The sequence below is a fragment of the Pleurodeles waltl genome, chromosome 3_1 (assembly GCF_031143425.1).
Source record: "Pleurodeles waltl isolate 20211129_DDA chromosome 3_1, aPleWal1.hap1.20221129, whole genome shotgun sequence".
Classification (NCBI taxonomy): Eukaryota; Metazoa; Chordata; class Amphibia; order Caudata; family Salamandridae; genus Pleurodeles; species Pleurodeles waltl.
The window spans coordinates 155,491,039-155,512,071 of NC_090440.1; the positions used below are offsets into that span (position 1 = coordinate 155,491,039).

Sequence of the window (21,033 nt, forward strand, 5' to 3'; positions counted from 1 at the left end):
GTTGTGAGTGATTCGCTTGCTACTGAAAGCATTCCTCTCTAACATCAAGGGGCAACAGGTCCAGGTTCTCAAAGACCACACAACCTCCATGGGGTGTTGCAACAAACAGGGCCAAGTGGAGCTATGGATCATGTGCTAGGAGACCTTGCGCCTTGGCAAGTGTCTGAACTCTCTGGGAGCTCCCATATTTCGCAGCACGTGACATAATCCTTAAACGGCAGGGTAGACAAATTTAGTGGATAGTGCCTAGTGGGCCACAAATTACATTTACACTCGCTGGTGGCATAGGCCATTTTCCAGGAATGGAGAGAACCCTGGCTCAATCGATTTGCCACTGCAGAGCACGCATGTGTACATTTTCTTTCCATTGGGGTATGCCGTCCCACTCCTGCCCAGAATGCTGAAAAATATCAAGAAAGACGGGACCCAAATCACCCTAGTTGCTCCAGACTGGACGAGGAGAGTGATACCTAGAATATCTGACCATGAGCACATGTCCACCGATTTGGTTTGCTCGTGTCACAGCAGCAAGGCTGAATCTTGCACCCAGACTTGCACAAACCAAAAGCAAACCATCTGCAGATGGATTATGTTTTTGTATAGAGCTCTGCTGTGGGCTAGCCAAGAGGCAGCCCTAGAAGGCTTTGGTGCTCATTCTACCAGAGTCAACTAACACTGCGTTGGCACATGGTGTTCCAGTCTTAGGCATCTGTCAGGCTGCAACGTGGGCGGCCCTCCACATGTTCACAAAGCATTATTGTCTGAAAAATAGGCCTAGTGAGATGGTCAGTTTGCCCGATCAGTAAAAAAGGATTTCCTTGTTTGAGCCATTCCACAGATGTGTGTTGTAATCATCTGATTGCATTACCCTACTTTTTCACCTCCTCCCCTTTCCTTTCCTTGGTATCCTCCTGTTCCTGTCATCCTCAAGATTGTAAGGCAGACTTTGACAGCTGCTCAGCTGACTGGAAATCTGATGGTGCATATCCTCCTGTAATAAACATTTTAATAAGTATTGAGCCTTGGACTTCACTTCATATCAATGCACCACCATGGGAGGTACTTCTTTGGTATCTGTTTACAAGGTGAGGAATCTCTAGTTAGAAGTCTTTATCAGAAGAGCAAGTTACCTACCTTTGGTATCGCCTTTGCTAGTAGTGCCTCTGTCTAACTGCAAATTTCTAACTGAATCACCCACCTCCCAGTTCTTTGGAGTGGTCTCATAAAGTCCATTAATAAGATCCTAATTTGGAAGTAAGCATGCTTCCATATTATGATTTCAGTGTCTTTGTGGCCGTCGGCGAAGACAGAAATAAAAAAAAATACTGACATCAGCGCACCGAAGTGTGCAGATATAGTGGCCTGATGTCCCATTTGGGGCAGGACAGTCCCGAAGTAGAGCCGCACAACTCCACCTACCAATACTCAAGGGAATTGCTATGAAAGTTTCTGGATGCAATCTGGCTCCTAGGGGAATTCACAAGGGGAGGACTCTGCAGTTAGATTCTCCACTGCAGAATGTGTTGCAGAAGGAAAGTAACTTGTAGCTCTGATCACAGTGATAATAACTACAAGATTATCTACACCAAAAGCATCCTGTTGGATACAGCTGGTGCTTTATTTCCGTTACATAGGCAAATACTTGAGTTGTTTCTCTCATAATGTCCCTGCGAAATAATAAAGAAGGTGAAAGTGGATGGAAGCATTCTTTTCTGATATTACTGGCACAGGGCTGAACTATCCCTGAATGGTGATCCAAAAACCCATGACACCTTTCTTACTTTTTGTGTGAACAGTATTGGCTTCTATAGATTTCTCCAACTAAAAGCCTCAATGATTAGAATTGGTAGGCTTTGTCAACGGTATTTACTTGGGGCTCTGCAACAGAATAATGTGCAGTCAAAATATATAAGTTTCTTGCAGGTGCCCTAAATGTAATGAATATGAGAGTGACGTCAATGGGGTCATGAATCTCTCTTTAGACAAACCAGAGATGCTTATATAAGTCTGATATATAGCTCGTCATTTGTTTCCATAAATTCCACTGCACTGGCTGAACCTAGATTTCGGACTGCTCATAGAACTTATTGGACACTTTAAAGACTACACAAACTGGGGCTCATACGCTCTGATACTTGGCGGCATTGCCAGGAATCACAAGGTAGCCTTCAGGGGGTAGCTCATTCGTTCCTTTTCTGAGGTATATAGGGTAATTATTCATGTGTTTTTGGTTGATGTTAACCTAAAATTCCACAGTAGTTTGTGTGGAAGTTTACACAACCAAGGATATACCCAAAATGGATAGAAAACATATTTTTATAAGACTTACTACTATTCCAACTGTAAAAATTTGATAAGATCTCTGTACACACACAATAGTGTACATACTTGGTCAGTCTGGGATTGCAACATCAGTACTGCTGATAGCAGGACCCAAAATTGACAGTAAATTACCTCTTTGGATTTATTTAGACTATGCTATTGCAGTAGTTATTGTAGTTGTATATTTGTACTTTTTATGCCCTATTAAATAAGTTCATTTGTTTCTGGATGTCATCTCTCCTACACGTTATGATTTTAATGACTGTGTCATGCAGGTGATGGAGAAGTCAGAATGGGGATGTCTTGATAATGTTGATTTTGTGTGGTATTCCATCAAAATATTTGAAATAGGAAGTGTATTTGTTTGTTTTTATTTTGAACACTGTCTTAAGTACTATGCTAATTCTTGTATCTACAAATGTTAATTGTAATGCTATTTTCTAGGTGTCGGCTGGAAGATCACAAATGTGGCAATAGCAACCAAATCAAAAGGGTATGCGTTATTTATTTTCAGTTGTGAAGTTCACTTTGAAATTTTATTGTGTGCTTTGAATTATATTGTGCAACAAAATGTACATTATGCTATACACACAAAACCATGTTGCAATCAATCAAAAAAAACGACCCTGGAACCAGATTCAGTATTCAGGGCTAAGTCAACAATGTCTTACTTATTGAATGCTTTAGACAATTGGTGGAACCTCGGCTGTAAGGAAATGCCTCCTTGGCATGGTTATCCCCTGAGCTTTTGCCCTTGCTGATGCCAAGTTATGATTTCAAAGTGTGCTGGGACCCTGCTAACCAGGCCCCAGCACCAGTGTTCTTTCCCTAAACTGTACCTTTGTCTCCACAATTGGCACAACCCTAGCACTCAGGCAAGTCCCTTGAAACTGGTACCCCTGGTACCAAGGGCCCTGATGCCAGGGAAGGTCTCTAAGGGCTGCAGCATGTCTTGTGCCACCCTAGGGACCCCTCACTCAGCACATACACACTGCTTCCCAGCTTGTGTGTGCTGGTGGGGAGAAAATTACTAAGTCGACATGGCACTCCCCTCAGAGTGCCATGCCAACCTCACACTGCCTGTGGCATAGGTAAGTCACCCCTCTAGCAGGCCTTACAGCCCTAAGGCAGGGTGCACTATACCACAGGTGAGGGCATAAGTGCATGAGCACTATGCCCCTACAGTATCTAAGCTAAACCTTAGATATTGTAAGTGCAGGGTAGCCATAAGAGTATATGGTCTGGGAGTCTGTTAAACACGAACTCCACAGTACTATAATGGCTACACTGGTTTCAAACTTCTCAGCACACTAAATGCACACTGATGCCAGTGTGCACTTTATTGTAAAATACACCCAGAGGGCATCTTAGAGATGCCCCCAGAAAACATACTCGACTTCCAGTGTGGGCTGACTAGTTTTTGCCAGCCTGCCACACACCAGACATGTTGCTGGCCACATGGAGAGAGTGCCTTTGTCACTCTGTGGCCAGGAACAAAGCCTGTACTGGGTGGAGGTGCTTCTCACCTCCCCCTGCAGGAACTGTAACACCTGGTGGTGAGCCTCAAAGGCTCACCACCTTTGTTACAGCACCACAGGGCATCCCAGCTAGTGGAGATGCCTGCCTCCCCCCCGGCCACTGCCCCCACTTTTGGCGGCAAGGCTGGAAGAGATAATGAGGAAAACAAGGAGGAGTCACCCACCAGTCAGGACAGCCCCTAAGGTGTCCTGAGCTGAGGTGACTCTTACTTTTAGAAATCCTCCATCTTGTCGAAGGAGGATTCCCCCAATAGGATTAAGGATGTGCCCCCCTCCCTACAGGGAGGAGGCACAAAGAGGGTGTAGCCACCCTCAGGACCTGTAGCCATTGGCTACTGCCCTCCCAAGCCTAAACACACCCCTACATTCAGTATTTAGGGGCTCCCAGAACCGAGGAAGATAGATTCCTGCAACCTAAAGAAGAAGAAGGACTGATGACCTGAAGCCCTGCGGTGAAGACGGAGACGACAACTGATTTGGCCCCAGCCCCACCAGCCTGTCTCCCTACTTCAAAGAAAACTGCAACAGCGACGCATCCAACAGGGTCCAGCGACCTCTGAAGCCTCAGAGGACTACCCTGCATCTAAAGGACCAAGAAGCTCCAGAGAACAGCAGCCCTGTTCAAGAAACTGCAACTTTCTGCAACAAAGAAGCAACTTTAAAGACCACACGTTTCCCGCCAGAAGCATGAGACTTTACACTCTGCACCCGACGCCCCCGGCTCGACCTGCGGAAAACTAACACTACAGGGAGGACTCCCCGGCGACTGCGAGCCCGTGAGTAGCCAGAGTTCACCCCCCTGAACCCCCACAGCGACGCCTGAAGAGGAAATCCAGAGGCTTCCCCTGACCCCGACTGCCTGTAACAAGGAACCCGACGCCTGGAACCAGCACTGCACCCGCAGCCCCCAGGACCTGAAGGAACCGAACTCCAGTGCAGGAGCAGCCCCCAGGCGACCCTCTGCTTAGCCCAGGTGGTGGCTACCCCGAGGAGCCCCCCCTGTGCCTGCCTGCATCGCTGAAGAGACCCCCAGGTCTTCCCATTGATTCCTATCTGAAACCTGACGCCTGTTTGCACTCTGCACCCGGCCGCCCCTGTGCTGCTGAGGGTGTACTTTCTGGGCCTGCTTGTGTCAGCCCCCCCTCCCCGGTGCCCTACAAAACCCCCCTGGTCTGCCATCCGAGGATGCGGGTACTTACCTGCTGGAAGACTGGAACCGGGGCACCCCTGTTTCCATTGAAGCTTATGTGTTTTGGGCACCACTGTGAACTCTGCACCTGACCGGCCCTGAGCTGCTGGTGTGGTAACGTTGGGGTTGCCTTGAATCCCCAATGGTGGGCTACCTTGGCCCCAACTTTGAGACTTGTAAGTGTTTTACTTACGTGCAAACCTAACCTTTACTTACCCCCCCCCCCCCAACCAGGAACTGTTGATTTTTGCAGTGTCCACTTTTAAAATAGCTTATTGCCATTTTTGTCAAAATTGTACATACTATTGTGATAATTCAAAGTTCCTAGAATACCTGAGTGAAATACCTTTCATTTGAAGTATTACTTGTAAATCTTGAACCTGTGGTTACTAAAATAAACGAAGAAAATATATTTTTCTATATAAAAACCTATTGGTCTGAAATTTGTCTTTGAGTGTGTGTTCCTCATTTATTGCCTGTGTGTGTACAACAAATGCTTAACACTACCCTCTGATAAGCCTGCTGCTCAACAACACTACCACAAAATAGAGCATTAGAATTATCTCTTTTTGCCACTATCTTACCTCTAAGGGGAACTCTTGGACTCTGTGCACACTATTTCTTACTTTTAAATAGTATATACAGAGCCAACTTCCTAGATTGGTGGATCAGCGGTGGGGTACAAGACTTTGCATTTGCTGGACTACTCAGCCAATACCTGATCACACGACTAAATTCTCAAAATTGTCATTAGAAACTGATTTTTTAAATTTGAGCTATTTTTCTAAATTTTTAAAAGTCCTGCTAGGGCCTTGAGTTAGTCCCTGTTAGCATTTCGTTTAGAGTTTAAAAGTTTGGATTAAGTTCTAGAGATAGTTTTAGATTCTTAAAAAGTATCCCAACTTTTAGAGAAATAATGTCTACTGCAGAAGAGACGGTGGTGGAGCTCAAACTCACCTCTTACCTGCATCTTAGGATGTCAGAGTTAAGGACTCTCTGCAGAATCAAAAAGATAAAAAAACTGGATCAAACCCTACCAAAGTACAGCTCCAGGAGCTCTTGGCATCGTTTGCTAGAGACAACCCCTCTGAAGATACCCTTACAGAGGATGAAGCTAGTGAAGTGGAGGACAATTTCCATCCTCCACTCCTAGTTAGGGAGACCAGGGTTCCTCCAACCCTGACTCCACAAGTGATAGTCAGAGATGCTGCTTCTCCCACAGGGTAGTCCAACAGCTCTGGAAGCATTGAGGGCAGCCTCAATGAAGATGACCTCCTGTTAGCCAGGATGGCCAAAAGATTGCTGGTCCTCATCTGTAACCATTAACATGTTTACATCTGCCCTGTCATGAAAGAGTTTGAGGCGGTTCACATGGATAAACCCTTTTGGGGGTCCTGCTAGTGCCTAGGTCTACTAGATAGGTGACCTGACTCTTTCTCTCTAGCACTGGGTAAGGGCCACTCCATCTGTCCTTAAGTGCCCTGGGAGCCACAGGCTCCAGAACCCAGACCTTCTGCCCTGGCTGAAACTCAACCATAGCAACCTTTTGGTCATACCACATCTTCTGGAGTTGTTGGCTGGCCTCAAGGTTTTTACTTGCCTTTTCCATGTACTCTGCCATCCTGGAACGTAGGCCTAGTACATAGTCCACTAAATCTTGCTTAGGCTCATGAAGAGGTCTCTCCCAGCCTTCTTTAACAAGAGCTAGTGGTCCCCTTACAGGATGGCCAAACAGAAGTTGGCTCCTAGCCATAGAAAGGGAAAGACAAGGGATGGGTTTAGCTCCCATCAATGGTGGCAGCAACTTAAATAGGGTCAGAGATACTACTGACATGCTAAAAATCCCCAAAGGGATTGTAACAAAATATGAAGATGGTGATGACATCACCAAATGGTTCACAGCTTTTGAGAGGGCTTGTGCAACCAGAAAGTAAACAAATCTCACTGGGGTGCTCTCCTTTGGGAAATGTTCACTGGAAAGTGTAGGGATAGACTTCTCACACTCTCTGGAAAAGATGCAGAATCCTATGACCTCATGAAGGCTACCCTGATTGAGGGCTTTGGATTCTCAACTGAGGAGTACAGGATTAGGTTCAGGGGGGTTCAAAAATCCTTGAGCCAGACCTGGGTTGATTTTGTTGACTTCTCAGTCAAAACACTGGATGGTTGGATTAATGGCAGTGATGTAAATGATTATGATGGGCTGTACAATCTGTATATGAAAGAACACCTTTTAAGTAATTGTTTCAATGATAAACTGCATCAGCATCTGGTAGACCTAGGTCCAATTTCTCCCCAAGAATTGGGAAAGAAGGCAGACCATTGGGTCAAGACTAGGGAGACCAAGACTTCCACAGGGGGTGACCAAAAGAAAGGATGTCACAAAGACTCCCCAGGGGAAGAGTGTTGAGACATCCAAGGGAAAAAGTAGAGTCTTCTACAGGGCCCCAAAAACCTGCTCAGGAGGGAGGGTCCAAAGCCTCTTCACAATCCTTATTTGGGTACAAGGGTAAAAACTTTGATCCCAAAAAGGCCTGGTGTCGTAGCTGTAATCAGCAGGGACACCAGACTGGAGACAATGCCTGTCCCGAGAAAGGTTCCACTTCTACTACTACTCCAGTTAGCACTGGAATAGCCAGTCTCCAGGTGGGATCAACAGTGTGCCCAGAGCAAATCAGGGTCCACACTGAAGCTACATTAGTTTCTGAGGGTGGGGTGGACTTAGCCACACTAGCTGCCTGGCCCCCTAATATGCAAAAATACAGGCAGCAACTCTTAATTAATGGGACTAGTGTAGAAGCCCTGAGGGATACTGGTGCCAGTGTCACAATGGTGACAGACAAACTGGTTTCCCCAGGACAATACCTGACTGGACAAACTTATCCAGTCACCAACGCTGACAATCAGACTAAAGTACATCCCATGGCTATGGTAACTTTAGAATGGGGAGGGGTCACTGGCCTGAAACAGGTGGTAGTCTCTTCTGCTATCCCAATAGACTGTTTGCTTGGAAATGACCTGGAGTCCCCAGCATGGGCTGAGGTAGAACTCAAAACCCATGCAGCCATGCTGGGTATCCCTGAACTGGTGTGTGTCAAGACAAGGGCACAGTGCAAGGCTCAGGGTGAAAAAGAGGTGTTGGAGCCTGGAAGAATGGCCCAACCCTCCAAGAGAAAAGGAAAGAAGACTGGGGAACCAGCTTCAACACAGCAAAATAAAAATAACCTCTCTTCCCAGGAAGAAGTTCTGCCCTCTGAGGGAACTGAGCCCATGGAGTTGGAACCTTATCAGGTTGAACCCTTAGGCCCAGGGGGACCCACAAGGGAACAGCTGTGTAAGGGGCAAGAAACCTATCCCTCTCTTAAAGGCCTTAGGCAGCAAGCTGCTGAGGAAACAAAAGGAAGAGTTAGTGGAACACACAGGGTCTATTGGGAAGATGGACTCCTTTACACTGAGGCAAGAGATCCCAAACCTGGTGCCACTAGGAGAGTGGTAGTGCCTCAGGAGTTTAGGGAGTTCATTCTGACCGTAGCCCATGACATTCCATTTGCTGGGCATTTGGGACAAACCAAGACTTGGGAGAGGTTAGTCAACCATTTCTATTGGCCCGACGTGTCCCAGAAAGTCAAGGAGTTTTGTGCCTCCTGTGCCACCTGTCAAGCCAGTGGTAAGACATGTGGCCACCCAAAGGCCCCCTCATTCCACTTCCAGTGGTGGGGGTTCCCTTTGAAAGAGTTGGAGTGGACATAGTGGGTCCACTTGAACCTGCCACAGCCTCAGGGAATCAGTATATCCTAGTAGTAGTGGATCATGCTACTAGGTACCCTGAAGCAATTCCCCTTAGGTCCACTGCTGCCCCTGCAGTAGCCAAGGCACTCATTTGTATCTTTACCAGAGCGGGATTTCCTAAGGTGGTTTCTGACAGAGGTACCAACTTCATGTCGGCATACCTTAAACACATGTGGAATGAGTGTGGGGTGACTTACATGTTCACCACACCATACCATCCACAAACCAGTGGTCTTGTGGAAAGATTCAACAAGATATTGAAGGGCATGATCATGGGGCTCCCTGAAAAGCTCAAAAGGAGATGGGATGTCCTCTTGCCATGTCTGCTTTTCGCCTACAGAGAGGTGCCTCAGAAGGGAGTAGGGTTTTCCCCCTTTGAACTTCTGTCTGGCCATCCTGTAAGGGGACCACTAGCTCTTGGTAAAGAAGGCTGGGAGAGACCTCTTCATGAGCCTAAGCAAGATATAGTGGACTATGTACTAGGCCTACGTTCCAGGATGGCAGAGTACATGGAAAAGGCAAGGAAAAACCTTGAGGCCAGCCAACAACTCCAGAAGATGTGGTATGACCAAAAGGTTGCTATGGTTGAGTTTCAGCCAGGGCAGAAGGTCTGGGTTCTGGAGCCTGTGGCTCCCAGGGCACTTAACGACAGATGGAGGGGCCCTTACCCAGTGCTAGAGAGAAAGAGTCAGGTCACCTATCTAGTAAACCTAGGCACTAGCAGGACCCCCAAAAGGGTTTATCCATGTGAACCGCCTCAAACTCTTTCATGACAGGGCAGATGTAAACATGTTAATGGTTACAGATGAGGACCAGGAAGCTGAAAGTGAACCTCTCCCTGATCTCCTCTCCATTGACCCTAAAGATGGCTCAGTAGATGGAGTGGCCTCCTCAGACCAAGCTGGCTACAGGAATGTCCTACAACAGTTTGCTGAGCTCTTTTCCCTAACCCCTGGTCAGACACACCTGTGTACCCATGATGTGGACACAGGAGACAGCATGCCTGTCAAAAACAACATTTTTAGACAGTCTGACCAAGTTAAGGAAAGCATCACAGTGGAAGTCCACAAGATGCTGGAATTGGGAGTCATTGAGCACTCTGACAGTCCCTGGGCTAGCCCAGTGGTCTTAGTCCCTAAACCTCACACAAAAGATTGTAAGAGAGAGATGAGGTTTTGTGTAGACTACAGAGGACTTAACTCTGTCACCAAGACAGATGCCCATCCCATTCCAAGGGCAGATGAGTTAATTGATAAATTGGGTGCTGCCAAATACTTGAGTACCTTTGACTTGACAGCAGGGTACTGGCAAATAAAAATGGCACCAGGAGCAAAAGAAAAGACAGCATTCTCTACACCTGATGGGCACTATCAGTTTACTGTGATGCCCTTTGGCTTAAAGAATGCCCCTGCCACCTTCCAAAGGTTGGTGAATCAAGTCCTTGCTGGCTTGGAGTCCTTTAGTGCAGCTTATCTTGATGATATTGCTGTCTTTAGCTCCAGCTGGCAGGATCACCTGGTCCACCTGAAGAAGGTTTTGCAGGCCCTGCGAGCAGCAGGCCTCTCTATCAAGGCATCCAAATGTCAGATAGGGCAGGGTACTGTGGTTTACTTGGGATTCCTTGTAGGTGGAGGCCAAGTTCAGCCACTCCAACCCAAGATCTAGACTATTCTGGACTGGGTGGCTCCTAAAACCCAGACTCAAGTCAGGGCATTCCTTGGCTTGACTGGTTACTATAGGAGGTTTGTGAAGGGATATGGATCCATAGTGACACCCCTCACAGAACTTACCTCTAAGAAAATGCCCAAGAAGGTAAACTGGACTGTAGAATGCCAACAGGCCTTTGACACCCTGAAACAAGCTATGTGCACAGCACCAGTTCTCAAAGCTCCAGATTACTCCAAGCAGTTCATTGTGCAGACTGATGCCTCTGAACATGGGATAGGGGCAGTTCTGTCCCAAACAAATGATGATGGCCTTGACCAGCCTGTTGCTTTCATTAGCAGGAGGTTACTCCCCAGGGAGCAGCGTTGGAGTGCCATTGAGGGGGAGGCCTTTGCTGTGGTCTGATCCCTGAAGAAGCTGAGACCATACCTCTTTGGTACTCACTTTGTAGTTCAGACTGACCACAGACCTCTCAGATGGCTAATGCAAATGAAAGGTGAAAATCCTAAACTGTTGAGGTGGTCCATATCCCTACAGGGAATGGACTTTATAGTGGAACACGGACCTGGGACTGCCCATGCCAATGCAGATGGCCTTTTCAGGTTCTTCCACTTAGAAAATGAAGACTCTCTTGGGAAAGGTTAGTCTTATCCTTTTTCGTTTGGGGGTGGGGGGTGTTGTGTAAAGAAATGCCTCCTTGGCATGGTTACCCCCTGACTTTTTGCCTTTGCTGATGCCAAGTTATGATTTTAAAGTGTGCTGGGACCCTGCTAACCAGGCCCCAGCACCAGTGTTCTTTCCCTAAACTGTACCTTTGTCTCCACAATTGGCACAACCCTGGCACTCATGTAAGTCCCTTGTAACTGGTACCCCGGTACTAAGGGCCCTGATGCCAGGGAAGGTCTCTAAGGGCTGTAGCATGTCTTATGCCACCCTAGGGACCCCTCACTCAGCACATACACACTGCTTCCCAGCTTGTGTGTGCTGGTGGGGAGAAAATGACTAAGTCGACATGGCACTCCCCTCAGAGTGCCATGCCAACCTCACACTGCCTGTGGCATAGGTAAGTCACCCCTCCAGCAGGCCTTACAGCCCTAAGGCAGGGTGCACTATACCACAAGTGAGGGCATAAGTGCATGAGCACTATGCCCCTACAGTATCTAAGCTAAACCTTATATATTGTAAGTGCAGGGTAGCCATAAGAGTATATGGTCTGGGAGTCTGTCAAACACAAACTCCACAGTACCATAATGGCTACACTGAAAACTGGAAAGTTTGGTATCAAACTTCTCAGCACAATAAATGCACACTGATGCCAGTGTGCACTTTATTGTAAAATACACCCAGAGGGCATCTTAGAGATGCCCCCGGAAAACATACCCGACTTTTTTGCCAGCCTGCCACACACCAGACATGTTGCTGGCCACATGGGGAGAGTGCCTTTGTCACTCTGTGGCCAGGAACAAAGCCTGTACTGGGTGGAGGTGCTTCTCACCTCCCCATGCAGGAACTGTAACACCTGGCGGTGAGCCTCAAAGGCTCACCACCTTTGTTACAGCGCCACAGGGCATCCCAGCTAGTGGAGATGCCCGCCCCTCCTGCCACTGCCCCCACTTTTGGCGGCAAGGCTGGAAGAGATAATGAGGAAAACAAGGAGGAGTCACTCACCAGTCAGGACAGCCTCTAAGGTGTCCTGAGCTGAGGTGACTCTTACTTTTAGAAATCCTCCATCTTGTAGAAGGAGGATTCCCCCAATAGGATTAAGGATGTGCCCCCCTCCCCACAGGGAGGAGGCACAAAGAGGGTGTAGCCACCCTCAGGACCAGTCGCCATTGGCTACTGCCCTCCCAGGCCTAAACACACCCCTAAATTCAGTTTTTAGGGGCTCCGAGAACCGAGGAAGATAGGTTCCTGCAACCTAAAGAAGAAGAAGGACTGCTGACCTGAAGCCCTCCAGTGAAGACGGAGACGACAACTGATTTGGCCCCAGCTCCACCGGCCTGTCTCCCTACTTCAAAGAAAACTGCAACAACGACGATCCAACAGGGTCCAGCGATCTCTGAAGCCTCAGAGGACTACCCTGCATCTAAAGGACCAAGAAGCTCCTGAGAACAGCGCCCCTGTTCAAGAAACTGCAACTTTCTGCAACAAAGAAGCAACTTTAAAGACCACACGTTTCCCGCCAGAAGCGTGAGACTTTCCACTCTGCACCCGACGCCCCCGGCTCGACCTGCGGAAAACTAACACTACGGGGAAAACTCCCCGGCGACTGCGAGCCCGTGAGTAGCCAGAGTTGACCCCCCTGAGCCCCCACAGCTCCGCCTGCAGAGGAAATCGAGAGGCTCCCCCTGACCTCAACTGCCTGTAACAAGGAACCCAACGCCTGGATCCAGCACTGCACCCGCAGCCCCCAGGAGCTGAAGGACCCGAACTCCAGTGCAGGAGCGGCCACCAGACGACCCTCTGCCTAGCCCAGGTGGTGGCTACCTCGAGGAGCCCCCCCTGTGCCTTCCTGCATCGCCTAAGAGACCCCCGGGTCTCCCCGTTGATTCCTATCTGAAACCCGATGCCTGTTTGCACTCTGCACACGGCTGCCCCTGTGCCGCAGAGGGTGTACTTCCTGTGCCTGCTTCTGTCCTCCCCGGTGCCCTACAAAACCCCCCTGGTCTGCCCTCCGAGGACACGGGTACTTACCTGCTGGCAGACTGGAACCGTGGCACCCCTGTTTACATTGAAGCCTATGTGCTTTGGGTACCACTTTGACCTCTGCACCTGACCGGCCCTGAGCTGCTGGTGTGGTAACTTTGGGGTTGCCTTGAACCCCCAACAATGGGCTACCTTGGACCCAACTTTGAATGCTGTAAGTGTTTTACTTACCTGTGAACTTAACAATTACTTACCTCCCCCAGGAACTGTTGATTTTTGCAGTGTCCACTTTTAAAATAGCTTATTGCCATTTTTGTCAAAACTGTGCATACTATTTTGATAATTCAAAGTTCCTAGAATACCTGAGCGAAATACCTTTCATTTGAATTATTACTTGTAAATCTTGAACCTATGGTTCTTAAAATAAACTAAGAAAATATATTTTTCTATATAAAAACCTATTGGTCTGGAATTTGTCTTTGAGTGTGTGTTCCTCATTTATTGCCTGTGGTTGTACAACAAATGCTTAACACTACCCTCTGATAAGCCTACTGCTCGACCACACTACAACAAAATAGAGCATTAGAATTATCTCTTTTAGCCACTATCTTACCTCTAAGGGGAACCCTTGGACTCTGTGCACACTATTTCTTACTTTGAAATAGTATATAAAGAGCCAACTTCCTACATCGGCGTTCTCCTCTGTTAATCAGATAAGGAAGACTTAAAGTACTCCTATAATATGTGTCAGAACCCCTTTCAGAGGGCCACAGGGTGTGCAGGGGTTACTTGACCTAACCCTGTACTTGTGAGGTCCGAGGGCCCGAACTATTATGGATCCTGAGCAGCTGGACCAATTACCTTGTCTGCACTTGACTCTCAGTGGTAGCTGTAGTCGAGCAGTCATTGCTCCCCCGGGTTGTAGGTAGAGGTCAGTGAGCATGACTCGTAACTCAAACTGCAAACAATACCAACAATAAATTATTGTCCAGACAAAGGCTTGCTTTTATAAGTATTTTACTCATAACTTTGCACATGCAAAGGAATATGACATTCAGAAGCAGCAACACAATCACCTTCAGGTCGGGACTCTAGTAATTGTCAGGCAAATCCCTGTCCTACTCTTCTTTGTGTAACATGTTTGGGGTTTTTCCCCATTCACTGGTGGCTCATCCAGGAAATGCTGACTATTAAGCTGTACACAGGAGTTCCCCCTTGAGTCTTGAGGATTTAGTTAAAAGTATTAATGGTGCAACAGCAGCACCGTTAACAGTGAGTCCCGCAGGGGCCCAAACAGCCCATTTCCAGTCTTACCTGCTCTCGCAGCACGGAGGAGATCAGCAGTGCAGCGAGTGCCCTGTACTCAAGCACCCATGACTCCTACTCTGTTCGGAGAACTTGCAAAGACATGGTAAGTTGGCTTTGCGTGTTGGGAGGGGAGGTAAATGTTTTTTCTGCTACAGACTGGAGCCTAGCAAGGGTTTCAACATTGTTTACGGTGTCCTCTGCAGTCCTGAGTGGTCAGTCAGGGATTGTTCCCTGGCAGTGCGGGTCCAACCCACCAAATGTAACCTCAGTCTCTCCTTTGGGCAGTGGCCCGAATCCTTCAGCAATATTGGTATCGGCAGCCCCCTTCTGGCATACGGTGTTGCTTCAGCACTAGATAGTAAGGACGCAGGCTTCTCTGGTACAAGTGCTCCAGTCAAGATGCTTAAGAGTCTCAGCACTTCTAACAGTAGCAACTTGGCCGGTGGCCCCCTTCCAGAATACATGGTCACCGCAGTAAGGCGGTATGGCTTGTCCAGTTCGGCATGGCACTTAACTCACAGCTGGGCCAAGGCAGCTCTCCCCTGGTGTGCGGGCGTCACTGAGCCAAAACTGCACATAGGCAGCAACCCAATTGGTATGCAATCGAATTCTCTACCACTTCACACGGGGAGTCCTGACGGTAGGGCTCCTCACTGGACCTCGCTTCCTCCAACTCACTCCTCTTTCTCATGGAACAGGCCAGCGCTGGTGCTCTAGACTCCAGGGCTGATGGTCTTGTTTTCCTGAATGGTGTCCCCCTTACCCAGCAGGAAGGTTAGCAGGCCTTTGCCCCCAGTCCTGTTCACAGGTCTTGCACAGCTTTCCCTTCTCACATAGCCCGTGTGGGTTCTTGGCAGATGACATTTGTTCTGGGTCTTAACTTCCCCTTCTTATTGTCCTTTTCCAGACATCAGATGTGATTTAGGGTCTAAGTTCTTGAAGTTTTATTTTGCGGTTCTGCTTCTTTTGAAGTGTACTTCTCTCTTTTTCTTCTTTTGTCCTGAAAGGATGTGTGTCACAACAGGCAAGACTCTGAAGCTGATGGACCCATAACACAATTCATGGGAGCCATAGTTTTATGTGCCCCAAAAGGTTAATCCCAGGCTCTCAGCTTTACTCTTTATGAATTTCTTATCAGCCCCATCTCTTTTCATGCAATGTGTCCTGACCCCTTCCTTGTGATCTAGCATTGAGAGCAGCCTTTTGAAATGTAAAGGAAGGGTCCGTTACTCCAGTATTGGAACTTTCATAGATTCACATGCTTGAATACTTCCCCGTCGTCGAGATGGGAGTCCCCGGTGGAATATAAAATCAGGCCTGAAAATGTATGCATACAATACATGGACTAGGCCTTAATACAATCACATATCATAGTTGTTTTTTAAAACAGACCCAAACTCAACCTCCTGTGAGGAGCTGCCTTCCCTCAGATTTTGCACCGCACGTTGTGCTGAGGAGTCTCCTTTGAGCTCTGCTCAAGATTTTCTCTCAGAAGATCTGTTTCTACAGCTTTTGGACATTTCTATCTACTCTGGTGATTCAAACTGGCATCCATGTCAGAGACACCAAAGAAAGGCCTTTTAAGATCCTGTGCCTCATGTTTAAAGAAAAGGTTATATGTGGAGGATCCACATAAGGAGTGTATTTATTGCCTGTACCCAAGCCACAAGACTAAGGACTGCAAAATCTGCAGGAAATTTTCTACAAAGACCCTGAAGGACAGGGGGGGTCGCCTTCTGTTGTGGCTTCAAAGAGGTAATACTGCACACTCTGCCTCTGATTAGGACAGTGCCTCTTCTACTATTTCTACCCCTAATACACCTGTGAAGAGAAAACAGGAAAGCTCTGAAGTTCAAGAGCCACCTAGAAAAATGGCACAAAAGACAGCAGGGGCCTCTGCTAGGAGTCATGGCTCTCCACAGAAAAAGAAAGTGGGCGCAGAATCCCTCAAGAAAGCAAAGAAAACTGCTTCAGAGCCGGCTCCTCCTCCTCCTAAAGTGCTTCACAAGTTTAAGAAGCCTAGTTCAGCACCGTCGACAACGCCATCGTCGTCGGTACCCTTGACGACAACTGTTTCGTCGGTGACGCCGGCAGTGGTAACTATCTCCATGTCGACGGCAGCGGCTGCAGGATCTTCGTCGACAACATTATCATCCTCGTCGATGGGGCGCCCCATCTTGTCAACGCTTTTCTCGCCGACGACACTCCCGGCAACGATTGATCTTACCACACTCCCGTCAACGGTGCCCCTGTCGACGATGCCCTCGTCAACGATGCTCTCGTTAACGACATCTCTGTCGACGATGATTCCGACGACACCTCTGTCGACGACGCTCTCGTTGGCTATAATGTTTCCAGCGACGATAATATCGTCGATGCCCCTGTCAACGACAGCTGGTTTCTTGTCTTCAACTGCAAAAATGTTTCCAATGAAGAGGCAAAGACCATCTACATTGCCTTTGAGTCAATCTGCGCAACATACTCCTCTCAAAAGACTTTCAAAGGCTCGTTTGACACCTTCTATCACGTCACCAAGCAAGGTTTCAAGGTTCTTGCCATCTAGGTTTTTGGATGGCGATGATGATGATGAGGACTCTGATCAGGATGCAGTGTTTGGAGTGGCTAGGAGTCCTTGGCAGCTGCACGTCAAATGCCAGGAGTTCTCGGATGACGATTCATATTATGGTCATCAGTATTATGACCCAGTACCACAACAACAGGGAACGGTATCATTGCCTCCCGGTCTTGTGTCCGATCTCCATGCTATGCTGACAGATTATAGAGAGCTCTTCTACCCTCAGCCGGGGAAGGACTCCACGCCAGCAGTGACTGCACCAGCTACTCCGGCACCTCTGCCAGTTTTTCCTGCTATGCCACAAATTCCTCTTCAGGCTCCACAGAGGCCCCAGGTCCAGGCCTCTTCATATGAGGTGGCAGAGGAAGGGGAGGTTCTCTCAGAACAGGATGAATGGGATGAGTATGTACTCCCAGCACCCCTTTCACCAGAGCCATTGGCAGTCGAGTCTCCTCCTGAGGATATTGGCTCTTTCCATAACCTCTTGGAAAAAGCTGCAGAGAGGTTTGAGCTGCATATGCCATCTACGCAGCAGGACTGCTTTCTATATGATTTTAAAGAGCTCCATAGAAAATTGGTCAGGGCTATACCAATTATTGACCATGTCTGGAATCAAGGGCTTAAGATAATGAAGAACCCAGCAACAGTGCCAGCGGTGTTACCAAAGCTGTACAAAAAATATAAGGAGAGAGGGGATACTCCTGCGTGCCTGGTGGATCACCCAAAACCAGACTCAGTGGTTTCCCAGGCTGCCCAGAGACGCTCCAAGAACCCTTCACCACCTTTATCGGCTCCTCCGGACAAAGATGGAAGGCGCCTGGACAACATCGGAAAGAGGTTCTAATCTATGTCTGCAATTGTAGTCCGTGCTGCAAATTCCTTGGCACTACTGGGCAGGTACGACAGGCAGCTGTGGTCCGACATCTCACACTCTGTGGATGATCTTCCAGATTCCAGCAAGTCGGAAGCAAAAAGGATCCTTATGGAGGGTCAGCGGACCTCTGCAGAGGTGATTGACTGCGCCGTGGACATTGCAGCCATGGGATTTCGGCTCCTGGCGGGTTCAGACGTTCTAAGGCGCCAGGGATGGCTTAAAGCCACAAATTTCAGACCGGATGTCCAAACCAAGATCCTGGACCTCCTGTATGATGGCCAGGACCTGTTCGGCAAGCATGTTGACGATGCTCTTCAGGCGATTAAAGCTGATACTGCCAGGTCTTTGGGGTCCCTACAGTATAAACGCACTCCCTTTCGAGGAGCCAGGGGTAGAGGCCACTCCTCCTTTCGAGGTGGCTACCAATCTTTTCGATATCCAGCCTACTCCTCCCAGTACCAATCATCCAGACCCCAGTACCATGAAAGACAGACTCTGGTGGAGGCATACAGCAGGCCTCCTCCTAGAGGAAGATCAGGCCGACAGTCTACGGATGCCTCGCGTAGGCAATGACAACCTACAGGGGATGGCTACATCTCCCTCCTTGACTCGTCACCTGCAACGTTGGAGGCAGATCACAAGCGACAAGTGGGTTCTGGATATCATAACTTATGGTCACCTGCTAGAGTTCACTTGCAGGCCTCCCGAAACTCCACCTTCCCGGGAGCATCAACAACATCTACATCTTCTCCTCTTGGGGATAGGGGGCATGTTATCCAAAGGGGCGATAGAGGTAGTCCCCTCTTCGCAACGAGGAAGCGGTTTTTATTCTTGGTTCTTCCTCATCAGAAAGAAGTCCCGTTTGTGGAGGCCAATCCTGGATCTGAGGCAGCTCAACAAATATCTTAAAAGGCAATCCTTTCGTATGGTAACAGTGAAGGATGTCCTGCAGCTTCTCAACAGAGGCGATTTCATGGCTTCCCTCGATCTGCAGGATGCCTATTTCCACATACCTATCCACCCCAAACACAGAAAATCTTTGAGATTCATGGTAGCCGGCCGGCACTTTCAATTGAAAGTACTACCCTTCAGACTCAAATCCTCCCCCCCCGGATTTTCACAAAATGCTTAACCCCAGTTGCAGCATATCTGAGACGCCTCAAACACCAGATATTCCCATATCTGGACGACTGGTTGCTAAAGGCTCCAGACATCTCTACCCTATGCAATTCTCTCAGGACCACGTTACGTTTCTTCCAGCAACTAGGTCTCATTCTCAACAGAGACAAGTCACAGCTTCAACCTACCAGAAGGATAGTGTTTATGGGTGCTATATTGGACACGACTCTTGTAAAAGCCTTCCCTGCAGAGGAACGTCAACTCAAGCTTCTGACCCTGGCGCACTCAGATCGAAGAAAAAAGTATCTTTCAGTTCGAAGTTTCAAGTCATTACTGGGAATGATGTCCTCCTGTATCAAATCTAGTTCCGCACTATCACCTTCAGATGCGGCCTCTTCAGGAAGAGCTCAACAAACAGTGGAAGCAGATGCAAGGTGCCATTGGGGACATCATTCAGATAACATCAAGCATGGTCGACTCTCTCCATTGGTGGTCAACACCTGAAAACATCTCAGAAGGACTAGAATTAATTAATCAAGTCCCTCCGTTTACGATCACAACGGATGCTTCGATGGAGGAATGGGGAGCATGTCTCCAAGATCTTCAGGTCAGTGGCAGGTGGCCCCATTCTCATGCTACACTGCAAATCAACCTCCTCGAACTCAAAGCTGTGTACCTTGCACTGCACGCTTTTCTGCTGAGAATCCGAGGTTTATCGGTGCTTGTCCGGATGGACAATACGACCACCATGTACTACATAAACAAACAAGGCGGACCCCGGTCTCACTTGCTTTCCACAGAAGCTCAAGTTATCTGGACCTGGTGCATTCAGAATTTGGTGCACATACGGGCAGAACATCTTCCGGGAGTCAGCAACACCACAGCAGACTCACTAAGCAGGCTCAGCACATCTTCATACGAGTGGGAGCTGAACCAGACAACGCTGGACGTAGTATTTCGTAAGTGGTGAACACCGAACCTGGACCTCTTTGCGACGTCTCAGAACGCGAAATGCCGGTTTTATGCAAGCTGGCATCACCAACCAGGGTCGTGGGGAAATGCCATTTTGATAGCATGGTCAGGGATTTATGCTTATGCCTTTCCTCCGACACCTCTTCTTCCACGGGTCATCAGCAAAATCAAATCGGAGCCCTGCCAGATAATTCTAATTGCTCCAGCCTGGCCACGTCAACCGTGGTACACAGAGCTTCTGTTGCTGTCTTCATGTCCTCCCATCCGGTTAGCACCCATACCAGGCCTGCTCACGATCAGCCAGGGCCAAGGGAGGCATCCGGATCCCAAGCCTCTCAGATTATGTGCATGGCTCCTGAGTTCAATGAATTCGGCCATCTAGATATTCCCATTGACCGTCAAACCGTTTTGGCCAAAGCACGTGCAGATAGTACCAATAAGACGTATGCCTTAAAATGGAAGCGGTTTTGTTTATGGTGTACTGCAAATAACATTCATCTGCTTACATTTGCTCCAGAGCAGGTCTTGCCGTTCCCTCTCCACCTGGCGAGGTCTGGTCTCGCGCATGCATCCATTAAGGTTCACGTAGCTGCCATCTCCAGGTATAGACGACTATCCAAAGGACCGCCCCTCTGGTCTCATAGGCTTATCAAGCAGTTTATGAAGGGGTTGTTCCAATCCTTTTCTTCAGCCAAATGTCCTCCTCCATCTTGGCAGCTGAATACAGTCCTGAGTCAGTTGATAAAGGAACTATTCGAGCCTATTCATAAATCAGACATTAAGGGGGTCATTACAACATTGGCGGTAAAAGCCGCTTACCGCCGTGCAGAAGACCGGCAATACACCGCCGCGGCCCGAAATTCCGCCACAGCTATTATGACCCACATCTCGGAATCCGCCGAAATTCAGACACCCACACAAGTCTGCCACACCAAAGGTCAGTGTTAAGCTGGCGAAAACAATTCCTCCACCGTCACGCCAACAGAAACACGCCCATGCTATTACGACCCACGAATCCACGCAGCGGTCTTTCAAC

General features: G+C 48.3%; 1 protein-coding gene across 2 annotated transcripts in view; it reads left to right on the forward strand.

Moving 5' to 3' along the window:
* ALPK3 (alpha kinase 3) overlaps nucleotides 1-21,033 on the forward strand; it is a 996,430-nt gene that overhangs the window by 915,122 nt on the left and 60,275 nt on the right. For both annotated transcript variants that reach the window (XM_069222021.1, XM_069222022.1), the window contains one exon: nucleotides 2,767-2,815. In XM_069222021.1, the coding sequence (XP_069078122.1) occupies nucleotides 2,767-2,815 (49 nt within the window). The remainder of the gene's footprint in view (nucleotides 1-2,766; nucleotides 2,816-21,033) is intronic.